Source organism: Cenococcum geophilum (assembly GCF_001692895.1).
Source record: "Cenococcum geophilum 1.58 unplaced genomic scaffold K441scaffold_9, whole genome shotgun sequence".
In the NCBI taxonomy this organism is placed as follows: Eukaryota; Fungi; Ascomycota; class Dothideomycetes; order Gloniales; family Gloniaceae; genus Cenococcum; species Cenococcum geophilum.
This window is the reverse complement of record NW_027137567.1, coordinates 496,249-509,681: the sequence shown is the minus strand read 5'-3', so window position 1 is coordinate 509,681 and position 13,433 is coordinate 496,249. Positions and strand designations below refer to the sequence as shown.

The 13,433-nt window shown below is 43.6% G+C and overlaps 3 protein-coding genes across 3 annotated transcripts; 2 read left to right on the top strand and 1 right to left on the bottom strand.

Moving 5' to 3' along the window:
- Positions 1 to 882: 882 nt before the first annotated feature.
- Positions 883 to 2,035, top strand: K441DRAFT_655282 (uncharacterized protein; the record flags this gene model as incomplete). The annotated part of the gene is made up of 1 exon (XM_067647829.1): positions 883 to 2,035. A coding segment is annotated over exon 1 (770 nt), but the record flags the coding sequence as incomplete, so codon positions are not given.
- Positions 2,036 to 5,390: 3,355 nt separating this feature from the next.
- Positions 5,391 to 7,126, top strand: K441DRAFT_655280 (uncharacterized protein). The gene is made up of 4 exons (XM_067647828.1): positions 5,391 to 5,976; positions 6,032 to 6,270; positions 6,348 to 6,586; positions 6,666 to 7,126. Exons 1-4 carry the CDS (start codon positions 5,697 to 5,699, stop codon positions 6,703 to 6,705), a joined length of 798 nt encoding a protein of 265 aa, XP_067506947.1. The 5' UTR covers positions 5,391 to 5,696; the 3' UTR covers positions 6,706 to 7,126.
- Positions 7,127 to 11,158: 4,032 nt separating this feature from the next.
- K441DRAFT_655279 (beta-lactamase/transpeptidase-like protein) lies at positions 11,159 to 13,080 on the bottom strand. Its single transcript, XM_067647827.1, has 2 exons — positions 13,032 to 13,080; positions 11,159 to 12,956 (listed from the first exon to the last, which is right to left on the bottom strand). Exon 2 carries the CDS (start codon positions 12,934 to 12,936, stop codon positions 11,197 to 11,199), a length of 1,740 nt encoding a protein of 579 aa, XP_067506946.1. The 5' UTR covers positions 12,937 to 12,956; positions 13,032 to 13,080; the 3' UTR covers positions 11,159 to 11,196.
- Positions 13,081 to 13,433: the final 353 nt, after the last annotated feature.

The following is a 13,433-nucleotide window of genomic DNA, read 5'->3' as shown; positions in this document are numbered from 1 at the left end:
TTAGCCTTTTTATTAAGTGACCTAACTTTAAAGATTAAATATATATATATTAAAATCGATAGCTTCTAACTACGCAAATTTAGTCATGGAGCCTTAATCCAATTAATTGTATTGGTTAGATCTTATCGATAACCGTAGGACGAATTTCACCAGTCGAAGGGATAACTGACTATATTTAGTAAACAAAGATTATCCCTTCCCATCTGGTGATCCGTGCACTGGCATATTGCAAGCACGCAATTTCTTTGCTTTAAATGTTTGGATGTTGCACAGGAACCTCATCTCTGCGGAAGCATGATGGACAGCGCGAAGGGCATCGGCGATGAAATCCGAATTAGCGAATCGACCAAGCTTAAACGTCGGAATAATCCATAATCCTTTCCTTTCTTCTTTCTTTTCTCTTGATTACGCAGTCGATCACATGCCTTGGTAACTGCAAAGTGGGTCGATTCTTAAATAATGACGGAGATAATGCGGAATGGTAAGCGGGTAGACCTGCATGGCTTGCCAAGTCTTCACCGGCTGCCATCCCGCTGCTCCGATCCTTCCTGGTTGGTTACTCGTTGTGACATGGTGTCTGAACCCCTGGCAGAACAGCCTGGCAGTCTAGTCAAAAGTACAACAACAGATTTCCTCTTCGGTCCATTACCACATCAGATCTTAAGTCATAAATTTCTAGAGATTTAGGGGAAATTTATTCTTCGGCCCAACGTTTTTAAACCAAGGTTTTGCAAAGATAGCTGAATGCTATTATGACGTTGGAACCATTTTGACTTCCTCTTGTGGTAGTTCCGACTTTTTCGCGAGTTTGCGTTGAGCAGACTGGCTGCTATAAGAAGATGGAATTACTTGCGATTACCCGCGGTTACCCGCGGTTACTCGCGAGTCTCGAGCTTACCCCCTTTACTTGGAAGTCTGGTTTTGAAGTTTTAGACCTGCATCGGAAGTTGGATCTTTCATATGTATATCGCTTACATCGACACCGTTTGAAATGAACCCTACGGGGCAGGCGCAGCCGTCACAAGTTCCCTCATTCAACCTTCCTCTCGAGAACCGCCTGAATTTCATTTACTATGAGCTTCTCGACCAACTGGGGGAGCAGACGGGCTGGATTCCCCCAGGCCTCCCCCTCACCGTGGTCACTGTCCCGCTGCCTGACTATCCTCCGATCCTCCGCCCAGGCGGCAAGCTCTACGAGGAAGCACACGGTTATCTAGGGGAATACTTTATCATCAACTTCGCGGTTTTGATAAACTTTGGTCCAAAGCCGCTAGGCACCCTCTGCCCTCCAAACTACTTCCTCGACTGGCTCGACGTGCTCGAGAGGAAATATATCAAGCACATCCAGCTGCACTGCAGGCTCGAGATTGACGAACCCGGGATTACCGAGGCTGAAAACTCGGCGGTGAATCATGTCGCGGCGGCCCTAAGCATATTAGCGGCCCGGTTGCCGGCGCTCCAAAGCGTATACTTCCGTCTGCATATCAGGTTGGCGAGCTCGCCTTGGCATTTGAATCATAGGATGGACCCTGCGAGAAAGGAAACGTTGGTCGGCTTCGTGGCGCGCATCACCCAGCCGTTCAGGGCGGTCGAGAAGGTTGAGGTGGTGGAATACGTGGGATCCGCGCGTGATGTATTCGCGGAGAAGCCATATGATCTGCAGGAACTGGAAGACATGACACTGACACTCTATAGTGAGAAAGAGCTTCTAGAAGCTTGCAGGACCGGCGTAAAGCGAAGAGACTTAGCGCGAGTGGATGAGTGAGAGGAATCTACAACGTGTGATCGGATCGTATACAAATAAAGTTTAATGAAGGAAACTTCTCTAATGTAACTGGGACAAGTTTAAACCCTTTATAGACGTTCAGGGGTCTAAGGAAAAGTTTGGCTATTAAGGGTGGAAATATCTTCATAATTTTTTTTTAACTTAGGGAGTGTCCGGTTCCGGGCTCAGAAGCGATCTTGGGGCTCTAGATCGGAGTAAATCTGGAGCTCCAATCCAATCCAGAGGCGGGTGTTCGGTGTATATAGCGACTTTTTTATCTCCAGATCGGAGCGTCAAAATACACCAAAAATGACCTTTTTCACTGCCGTATCTCGACCCTTTTATAACATCCAGTTATTATTAAAATACTACGAAGTGGGAGCTCTTTAGCTTCCCTATCTAATGCATTAAATAACGACGTCGTAGCTATATTATATAAAATATTAGATATAGGCAGTCGGTCGCATTTTATCTAAAACTCGTCGATCGGTTTTCGTCTAGTTTGTCGCAATTTTTATCGCAATTTTACCTTACTGCTATACCTTATATACTTCTCTAACGTCTAAAATACTACGAGCTAAAAGCTCCGTGTTTTCTCCATCGCCTCTACGTTATAGCGATATCGTAGCTCTGTTTTACGAGAAGTTAGACATAGGTAGTAGGTCGGATTTAGTCCAAATCTGCGAAGATTCCGTTTAAAATCTAACTTGACTTTTACGACAATGTACCCCGCCTCTTAATACTCTAGGTATAGGGCTATAGTATATAAAGACATAATTACTTAAAGGGCTCCATGAAAATCGGCCTCTGCACCTCCACGCGGTGAAGCCCGGGAACCTGGCAAACAGCTATCGGCGTTCCATTAGGATCGTGTCAATAGACTGCCAGAGCAAACGCAGAGACGTGTACGGCAGCGCAGCGCGGGCGCGGTGATATGGTGGTATCGTAAAAAATTTTTGCCAGGAGGGTGAGCCCTAACGAGAACTCGACACAGCTACTACGTCTTTACGTATATTCTAATTAATCATTCAAAATATGGCATCTACCTCTAGCGTCTCCCCTTCCTCTCGTACGGCATATATTACTACACTGTACGACACCTATTGTCGATCGAGGTGGCAATGACGTAACGTCGTCATTGTCGACGTCAGCCTTCGCCACCTATTACATGTATATATAGTCTCTTTTCTTCGTAGTTTAATCTACACACGAATCCTCCTTTCCTGGCCTATTTTTTGCGATCGACACCTATACACGGCACGGCAACTGAATAAACGAACCGTATGCGCCCCGGGAAGTCTGTACTAAGCCTCTTATTCCCTACCCTACCCAATAGCCTAGACTTACCCGTACAGTATTTCGTTTTCCTCTATATCTTTGGCTGGGGGTATATATAGGGGACCTAGGTTGGGGCCCTAGGACAAGACATCTAGTTCTATAACAGCCCAAACCCGCCCCGCTGTTCCTTTGGGGTGGAAATTATACTATAAGTAGAAGGACCGCAGGCGTATATATATACATATATAGGGCATTTAAATAGGAGCAAGGGCAGGCATATAAGACCTTATGGCAATTTTACGGTAATCTGTAATTAAGTGGAAGCATAGTATAAATAGTAAATAGGGTAAGATAGGCAATCAGGACACTCCCTTATAGGAGTCTTAGAGTAGCGACCTAACGGTATTTTACCTCCCGTTAATGTAGTACGGGTGTTACCTGGGGGGGTGTATGCTGTATTACCTCTTACGTCTCCCTTGGAGGTTTTTTGTACATGCCGCAATACTGCTGGCAACTGTTCTTACCAAGCCAACCTAGAAAAGGTGCGAACCTTGATTAACGAGCTGTTGGTAGGTCAAAGGATGGCTGAATTATGTCCGTGGGGTATGAGTATTCTTACTATGATTAAGGCGATGCTGGGTCGAGAACCAGAGTTACGACCGTAAGCAGTGGATGTGTGGAGATTGGCAATGTCGTTGACAACTGATGCGGGCGGCTTGTTTAAGGTTAAGGCCAATATTTGGAAAGTGTTGCCTCGAAAATCTTGTAGTTTAATGGTGCTCTGGGTTTCCTAACTTGCTTTCGGGTCGCGTCTTATAAAGACTTGAGATGTTGGTGGTGGAGGAGGCTAAGAAGGACAAAAGTTATTTTTAACGCTTTAAAATGAATATAAATTGAAATGTAGAGCTGTTCGACGCACAGATCTTCACACGATTAGCACTGCTGACTGGAGCCTGATTCTAATAAAGCTACACCGCAATATAATGAGACTTCAGCAGATCAACTCCAGGCACTTCTACGTAGGAGCTGGGCCAAGTTCTTTTGCAAACGTAAAAAGCGTTATTCTTTCCCGAAATTCCGGTAAAGGTACTTAATATCCGCTAGTTTGAGATCTCGAGAGCCTGTGTCAGAAATTGCGGTCTTCCATCTTGACGGAAGTGAAACCACCCCCCCCACCAAAAGTTCCTCTGTTAAGAGGGACGAAGCGACGCTATTATACGGGCTAGTCGGCTCGATTCAAACAAACTCGAAAGAAGCAGAAATAGCTGAACACCTCGATAGAATTGCCGACGTCAATCAGCTATTCCCTCACGGGCTACACCTTGACAACTTCGGGCCAGGGTTGCGGCGAACGACACCATTGTACGAGTCTGCGTTATTACTGCTATGTCTCAAAGATTCTCTCATCAAGCCTTTTCTCGATGCCGGAGCTGATGCCAATTTACACAATTGAATGTGACGACACTGCAAAGGTCGGCAACACAAGAGTCGTACGAACTTTGCTTGACGGGGGAATGCGTTTTTTACTCGAATAAGATGTTAATCCGAGAGGGTTTGGGCAGGACGTCGCTAGACATCGTCATTGCTCAGCGACAGCAAGGTCCTCTCTGGGTGCTGTTGGAGTGTGCTGTTGGAGTGTTGGGCTGCCGAGAATCGAGATAAAATGCTGGAAATCGATAGTCGACACAGTCTCCTCCGGCACGAAGACGTGTTGCTGGACTAGGTTTTCACGTCTGCGTCGCTAGGACATGAGCCTGAGCCAATCATATCTACTCGGGAACAATTAATCGTAGAGTCTTTGCCTTTGAAAACCTTGAGTCCACAACGGATGCCAGACACTGAAAGAAACGGGTCCCGAGAAATACGGGAAGGATCATTTCTCGCTGGCGAGGAAAAGCGAGCTTTGATACCCCCTTCTGGAAGAATATGAGGAGGTTTCTTCACCATTCTGCCGTTTCAGCGTCGCCAACCTTTGCTTGTACTTGACGAGTTCTGGGTGCATTGAGTGAAGGTCGTGAACGAGCGCCCTTGTTTCAGCCAGATGTTGCCTAGAGCCAGCCACTCCTTGCCAAGGCAAGACTTGCCGCTCCTTGCACGCCAATCTTCTCACGAGCATTGACGCAACACAGCTGAGCGTGTTCTGCCCCATCTCCTGACATCCAACGTCTCTGGCAACGTCCGTGCATCAGATCATCAGGCCAACAGCTCCAGCACATTGCCGCCGCCGTGCGTTCCAGCAGAGACATATGGTCGGCTACTATCACATTGTCCATTAACCAAAGCCTGCTTCCATCTTGCCTTGCTGTGCCACGTTCGGGACGAATTGCCTCAGAGTGTCAGCCAGTATTGCGAGCAAGTCATTGGCCAGCCATTAGCCACCTCGTTACCCTTACCGCCTCTTGGGTTTAAACCTCTATTCTGACCAAAGGAATGTACCTAGAGACCGCCGGTTTGAAACAGTCTATCACAGCGCGCGCCTGAGGATCGAAGGCTCTAATCAGCCTTGCGCTTTCACTACAGCGTTGCTATGCGGCACATAAAGCGCTCGACAGGAGCCCTTGAATTAATAGGCAAACCCTTTTGTGCTGAATTAATAATTATATAAAGTTGCATTTGCGAATCGCTTACACGCCTGAGAAGACCAGTCGGAAATATGGGACAGTATGAAGGTGAAGACTCGCTTTTCGAACTCTCCAAAATAGCCACTTGGATGAATCAGGACCGTGATCTGTGGCTCTGTCGCCGGTTCGAAAAGCTGCACATATTCAATATCTTGAGCCTCCAACACCGTCTGGCCAAATTAGAGCAGCGGCTGGACAGGTTCATTAAAGCGGAGTTGCGCGGTGGAGGCGAGCTGTCTACGGAGGGAGAATGTTCACCAGAGAAGCGGGAGAGCCTTGCAAGAGAGATTCAGGCCACCTTGAAAGCCTATGGTTCGCTCTATTCCCCTCACAGGTACAGATATTGCTCCTGACTACTTGAATTTAGATGAAGCACTCCTTGCAGCGGTTGAGATCTCACGATTCAAATCCCCAGCAGTTCATACGGCCAAAGTGGTGGACTACGCAGTGTCCAAAGACCACCTCAACACTCTCGCCCATGAGCTTGGTACCGACCTGCTAGGACGCACGGATAAGTCAAAGTTACTTGCAATATTAACACCCCCAAAAAGTTGGTTTCACAAGTACATCGACACGAACGAACGCTTAAGACGGTTGTTCGCCGAGGTAAGTATTCGTCAGAATCCTCCTGTATACCTTAGAAAAACTGAAACCATTATTTTTCTAATCACATTATTTAACAGAAATTAGAGGAAGACAGCAGAATCGATAGGTATTCCGAATCCAGAATAAAGAAAGCCGAATTTGGGATTATATCTGCTACTCTTTGCTTGGTACAAATGCTGCCTATTGCAGCGCTCACATTAGTACAAAGCAGAACTTGGAAACTTGTCATAATATTCATCTTGATCGTCATCGTGTCAATATTAACCTCATTATTCGCTAATACAACGAGAGCTTCTAATTTCGGAGCGGTTGCTGCGTGAGTTTCCCTTTTCATAGTAACTTTCATTTCATGGATATCCGATTTGTTATGGGTCCTGTTTTTAACCTTCGCATAGGTACTCCGCCATTGTGGTCGCCTTCCTTGGTAAGGGCTGATAATCTGTATTGAAGATATGGCTGTGTAACAGCCGACAAAAGATCTACGGCAATGGATAGAACGTCAAGCTATCTACTTGGACCGGGGATGACATGGAGTTCGGCATGGATCGAGGCTTGTATTGGATGTGGGTTATGGTCTTGTTGGTAGGATAGAATCGGATCGCAGGTCCAGAGCCTTGAAACTCCAGATCTTGTCGACCTAAATCGGAGTTCCTTACCACCATCGTAATACTGTTTGGCGACCTAGATCGTCTATACGAACTATGTCTTAGTTGTCTCTCAACTTATGACTAAATGTCTCATCGAATGTCTCATTACCTATTTTCTATTACCTATTTTGACTCAGTTGTCTAGACCTACCTGATGTATATAAAGAGCTTCTAGAGCTCTCATTAATAGACAGAGTTCTCATTCCTGATCGTCCGTTCAACAGATCTGTACCCGTTTGAGAGGGAGGCTGAGGACGAAGCATCGGTTAGGCGCCAAGTTGTGTAGTATTGAGGCTTCATATATCAAATCAAAGATTCTTGCAGTAAATCTGTACCCCCCCAAAAAAAGCGCAGATTGAGACCATATTTGAAACCGTCCGCTGCTCTTTTTGCCTGCTCCAGTGATGCCGCCCACCTACTGACTACATAATGCTCTCATCTCCTGCAACTATATCCTCCAACGATACCATCTCTTACCGAAACCGATAAGGCTGAAAGCTGAAGTATTAAAGGAGGTGAACGGGTTCAAGCTGGGTGCAAGCAGTATATTCGGCATGGGGGCCTTAGGAATGGGAATGGCGGGAAAATTGAAGGCACTTCGCTGACAGAGAAGTTGTTAAGGACGGCTTCCCACGAGACACTATTACGACCTTCTGTGACTATGTAAGAACGGAAAGCGTCTGCAAAAAACTTATGATTTTACCGACCAGGAGGTAAACAATTTTATATCTCAAACTTAAACGGGAATTTCGGCGCTATCGACAGCTTCATTAGCAGTGGTAAGGCAGATAGAGGAGATTACAGCGAGGAGAAACTGGCGATGGTCTTGATGACGTCGATGAGGACAGAATTAATGCCAAGGTCTGCTATGGCTAGTTTTTTTTCATCATAGGTCTTGGACCCGAGCAATCTAACTAGTGAATGTGTCGACCTGAATCGGATTTTGCTACCTTGGCTCGGTCGCTGACCCCTTGACTCGGTCACCGACCCCTTGACTCTGTCACCGACTCAGTCACCTTCATGTATTTATAGAGGCTCTAGAGCCACATTCAATAGACAGACTTCTCATTCTTGACCTGCGCACGGACATCCAATCGACAAGAATGTAACGATTTTGAGCTGCGGGGGCCCTAGGATCACAGAGCCATGACCAATTTGATCACGAATCGTGATCGATTTGTCGGTCTAAGGGTCGACCTCCGATGTAGTCCGAATTAGGTATGATTTGTGATTAATTTGGATACTTTTTATAACGTATTCCACTAGCGAAATGTCGCAAACCACCAAGTGTCGCACGTCAAAACTTACTAAAAGTTAGGAAATTCATACCTTAATATTTTAACAACCACTTAATAATAAATTCCAATAATTTATATTTAGACTTTCTTATAGACTTTCTATTAAAGTTGCATAGTAATTAGTTTAGTGGTTTTAAGATATTAAGATTTAGGGGCCGAAATAAACTAAAAATACTATATCTTAACAACTACTAAACTAATTACTATACAATTTTAATAGAGGCTGTAAAGCATATATAAAAGTCTAAATCTAAAATTATTAGAATTTATTATTAAGTGGTTGTTAAAATAATAGGCTATTAAATCATATATATAAATTTATCTAACTGATTTATCTTACGACCCTAAGGTATTGTCATCTCCTTTGTTACCTCCTTTGTCGCCTGCTCTATTACCTGTCGATCGGAAGACCAAAAGATAAAAAGAATAATGACTCTGTCTCATTGCAAGAAGCTCTAGAGCCTCATTATATACATAGGTAAGTGGCAAAAGGCTGTCGGCGATGCCGACGATGATTTGAAATTATTACTCCATTGCCACCCGGTTGACATTGCCACTTAGTCGGTAATAGGTAATGAATAGGTAATAGAAATAGGGTGATAGGTAACTGGAACAGGAACAGGGTAATCGGCAAATCCGACCTAGATCGACATTACCACTTCCTCCGTTACCATATCTATTACCTCTTTCGTTACCTCACCACCACACTGCGCCTCTGCCTCTGCCTCTGCTCGTATCTCTACCTATATCTCTACCTATATATCTACTTATATCTCTGCCTCTACCTCTCTTTCTATTTTCCCCTTATATGCTTTTATTTTATAATGCCCTACTTCGCAATATTAGGTTATAGTTTTATTTATTACTATATAAGCTATATATTTTTAGAAATTAAAATAGAGGGGGGTAGAAATAGTAGAGAGAGGGAGGAAGAGGTAGAGAGAGAGAGGAAGAGGTAGAGAGAGAGGTAGAGGAAGAGGTAGAGGGAAAGGTAGAGGAAGAGGGGGGAGGAGAGGGGGAGAAAGAGAGAGAGGAAGAGGTTAAGGTAGAGGTAATAGAAAGCGTAGAGGGGGGAGAAAGAAAGAAAAAAGAGGGGGGAAAAGAGGTATATATAGCTTTAATTATAAAATAGAAGACTTTTATTACTTTAAATAAAAGGAGGGATAGATTAATCTAGAGCTGGCCTTTAAAGAAAAGAAGAGGAAAAGTATATAAAATAGGAGAGAGAAATAGGATTAAATATATAATAAACTAAAATCTAGGGCCCTATATAGAAATTATGGACGTAGAACTTTATATAGTCTATAGGGCCCTAAAATACCTAAAATAATAAAGACTAAAAGAGAAATAGGTCTATATCTTTATAGATAGTTAGGCGGCTATTAAAATATTATAGCTTAATTCACTAATAGGGGGGCAAGAACTAGTCTCAAAAATTACGCAAAGCTATTTCTATCTAGCTAGTGAGAATATCTCTATTAACTTCTGTAACCGACTACCGAGGCTCGCATTACCTTATGACTCACCACCCGTTTCTTGACATCGTATGTCTCACTACCTATGTCTCACTACCTATTTCCATTACCTATTGCCGACTGTAAGCGCTGTCTACCTCGGCAATTGTGCATCATCGTCATCATCTTTTTGTTACCCACTTCGTGTATATATAGACGCTTTAGAGCTACATTTACAATCAAGTTGCTCGTTCAATTCCCACATACTGCAAAGCTTACAACTTCTATTAGGTTTCTAGCTATCTAAAAATCTATAAAAATAAAATAGTAAATAGGCTAGCTAAAAAGGGCCTTTCTAAAAGATTTTTATATATATACTCTTTAGCCTATATAGGGAGACTAGTAAGAGAAAAGATACTAAAATAGTAGGAAAAAATTAGTAATAGAATATAATTAAGGGAAAGTACTATACTAGGATCTATAAAGGAAGCTATTTCTTTTCTCTTAAAGCCCTTAAGGATAGATATCCTAAAAAGCTATAGTTAAGAAAAGGTTACTTTAAACTTCTTTAAGGTAATAGAGAAAAACAAAGAAAGTAGATACTTTAGAGAATATAGTATTATATAAATCCCTAAATACTTACTATTAAACTATAGCCTATATAAAAGGGAGAGAAAGAAGATATAAAGGCAATTAGGATCTTCTCTCTCTCTAAAAAGCTATTTTATATAAAGAAAGAAAAAGAGGCGCTTTTTCTATTTCTAAACAGAATATAAATAGCTATTAAAAAGTAGCTAATAGTAATAGAATCTTTAGGAGGTAACTCCTAGGCTTCTAGTAGATAGATATTAGAGAGTAAAAGGATATAAATAAATTATAAATAGAATAGGGATAGGCGTTAGAGTTTCCTATAGTCTTTTCTATTTTCTTACTATTTAGTAGTTACAAATAACCTAGTATTTTACTAGAGAGCTATAAACCCGTAGCATAGGGGTTTATAAACTACTAGAATATAGCTACTAGTATATATAAAGCTGCCTAAAAAGGATTTATATATATAGAACTACAGCGCTATAGCCTAGAGGCTGTATGCGTAGGATTATACGTAGTATAATACAATATATATATATAAATAAATAAAAGGATAAGGGAAGAGAAGGGAGAGGAAGGAACGGGGAATATAAAAGATGATAAATATAAACTCGTTTTGTGCTTGAAAATATAGATAAGCACGAAAAGTAGTCAAATAAGGTAAGACCCGTGATCAAATTGATTAAAACGTGACTGTAGGGGTTTTTTCCTACTGATTCAAGTTCTTCAACATAACCGAGAATGTAAGCTCCCATTGAGTGAAGCCATCCTGCTTAGATGCTATGGCTTAGCCCGCCGGGCAGACACAGCACGGCCATCATTTAGAGTATCTATAGCTTCTCTTGTCATACTATGTGTTATGTGTTGTGGCAAGATGTATCACATTTTTGAAATATGACTTGATTGGTAACACTATCCAAAGTATACAGATTGTATCTAGACAACCTGTTGACACAACTCCCACTCAAACCAGTCGTCACTGAGGTTTGTCTTCCTTACCAACGCTACAACTCTACCATTATTCATCTTAACCTGAAACTCCAAATTCGCCCACTCGCCGTTGCCTAAGCGGTCGATAGATATGTGAGGCTCTCCACTCTCTGGTACACAAATCCTTACTACACTACTTGACAGCCAAGCGAGCCTTAGCTGTTCGGAGGATCTAGCACTGCCATGAAACGTTATGTGAGGTCTCCCATTGATCGGCCTTATCTCAAGGTGCTGGGGGAATCCCCTCAGCTTATAAGTTCCCGAGATATCTGTCGAGATATCAAGCCCCATTGCTGCGTCCTCCTCTTCAAAGCGCTTGTAGACTTTTGACGAAGCGTCCCACGCCTTTATAACCATCTTCATGATATCCTCCGGGCCATCAAACTTCAATTTCAGATTGGTAAGCGTGCCGCTCGACGTCATCATAGAATGTATTCGTCGAAGGATAAGTCTCAGGATATGATCACTTGCATCGACAGGGCCTGACGTATTCGTTAAAACGACCACAGAGAAAGCCTTGTCTGCGTCCTTATGTGGTAATAGCGAATAGGCACAGCCGCAGCCGATTGCTGAGCCGGCATGGTGGTAAGTCTCAATTCTTTTTTTGGAATGTGGAGCTACAAGATACGTAGCGAACTTTTTGTCTGGGAACATTAATTGATTTGTCGACATCGAGCCAATAGTTGGTGAGTCGAGCCCAGGGGTGAAAAGGCCGAGTCTGCTGTATTCGATATCTTCTGTTTGCCGATTACTTTGTTTTTCAATTACGGCGGCAAACGTCTTTTCATCGGGACTGGGGGTCGCAAAGCGTTGTAGTATATTGGTGAAGATCTTATCTAGGTCTTTGATACAACTGTAACCTCCCAAAGCCGCGGCTTCGGCTCCGCTTGATGCATAGTTAGGAGCATTAATGGAGTGGAGGGTGCCCTGCGAATCGACGACGTACCGGCCGGCTCGTAAGATGCCTGGGTTGGCTTCATAGCCAATCGTAGTTGAGTTGCCAATACCGAGTGGCCTAAACAAAGTGCTGTCCATAAAGTCGCTCAACGTTCCATCCCAAAGAGCTTCTATGGCCATGCCAATAAGTGCGTAATTGAGATTGCTATACTGAGTCCAACCATTACTTTTAACTCCTTGTTTTGCGCGCAAGTTATTGAGTTCCTGCGCGTATGGGACAACATCTTCCTTGGTCATTAAGGCTGACCCGTCGGGAGCGAAGAGACGGTGGTTGGATGAAGGCATCCCCTTGAAATGTGAAAGCAAGTGAGAAATGCTAGGATCGCCCGGCAAATCTACCATATCAGGCTTTGAGGAGTCCTTCTTGTGTTTGTTGTATATTGCTGTGAGCCCCATGCTCCCCCATTGCGCTTCATTGAACTTGTTGCGCTTATTCTGTACGTCTAGGTTTGTGTCTTCGTCTACGGTCATCATCGTGAAGGCAATGGCGACTAGGACCTTGGTGATGGAAGCGATAAGGAAAGAAATATCCTCCTCACCAGAAACTTTGTATCCGAGGGTTTTCTGCTCGTCAGGAGTGGCGCATCGCAGCTCCGGCAACTTGTACGTCCTATGCTCCGATGGTCCTGCGAGACACCGCACCGCAATACTGGCAGTGTGGATATGACATAGTTGAAGTATACGTAGTATATCATCGTGTAGTGTGTCCAAAATGGTTGAATCTGCCATGGGGAAATCTGTGCAGCACCCTAACGTGCTAAACGTGAGCATCCAGCACTCCTGTTGAATTAAATGCGAGATGCTCTTGGGATATTCATGCTTACACTTTGGATTGAGTAATTTCGTATATTTTGCCTGCGGGAGTCAGTTTTTAGACACAAATCTGCTTGTAGTCTCGTATATAAACAGTTGAGAAAGGGACCTGCCAGAATAGGGGATCAAGCCGAAGTTACACTTTCATGGGCATTCTGTAGCAAAGAGATAACAGCCGGACACTCGCCATAGGCATTAGCATTCATGGATTCAGATTCTGCCTTGGCGAAGCTAGCAAGGAACAAGCCCCATATGATTGCTAATCTAGGATCTTTCAGCCGGACTTGCGCGAAAACCTGCGCTGAAAAAGACATGCAGAACTATGCCCATTTGAAATAGATAGTCTCTACTACGGGGACATGGATAGCAGCCCCCGTCTCACAAGCCAGCACAACAAGCATTCTCTCCTTCAT

Coding starts and splice junctions, on each gene's coding strand:
- K441DRAFT_655280 (XM_067647828.1), top strand. CDS start 5,697: ATGGGACAGTATGAAGGTGAAGACTCGCTTTTCGAACTCTCCAAAATA. Junction 5,977..6,031: donor GGCCACCTTGAAAGCCTATG/GTTCGCTCTATT, acceptor ACTTGAATTTAG/ATGAAGCACTCCTTGCAGCG. Junction 6,587..6,665: donor AATTTCGGAGCGGTTGCTGC/GTGAGTTTCCCT, acceptor ACCTTCGCATAG/GTACTCCGCCATTGTGGTCG.
- K441DRAFT_655279 (XM_067647827.1), bottom strand. CDS start 12,936: ATGGCAGATTCAACCATTTTGGACACACTACACGATGATATACTACGT.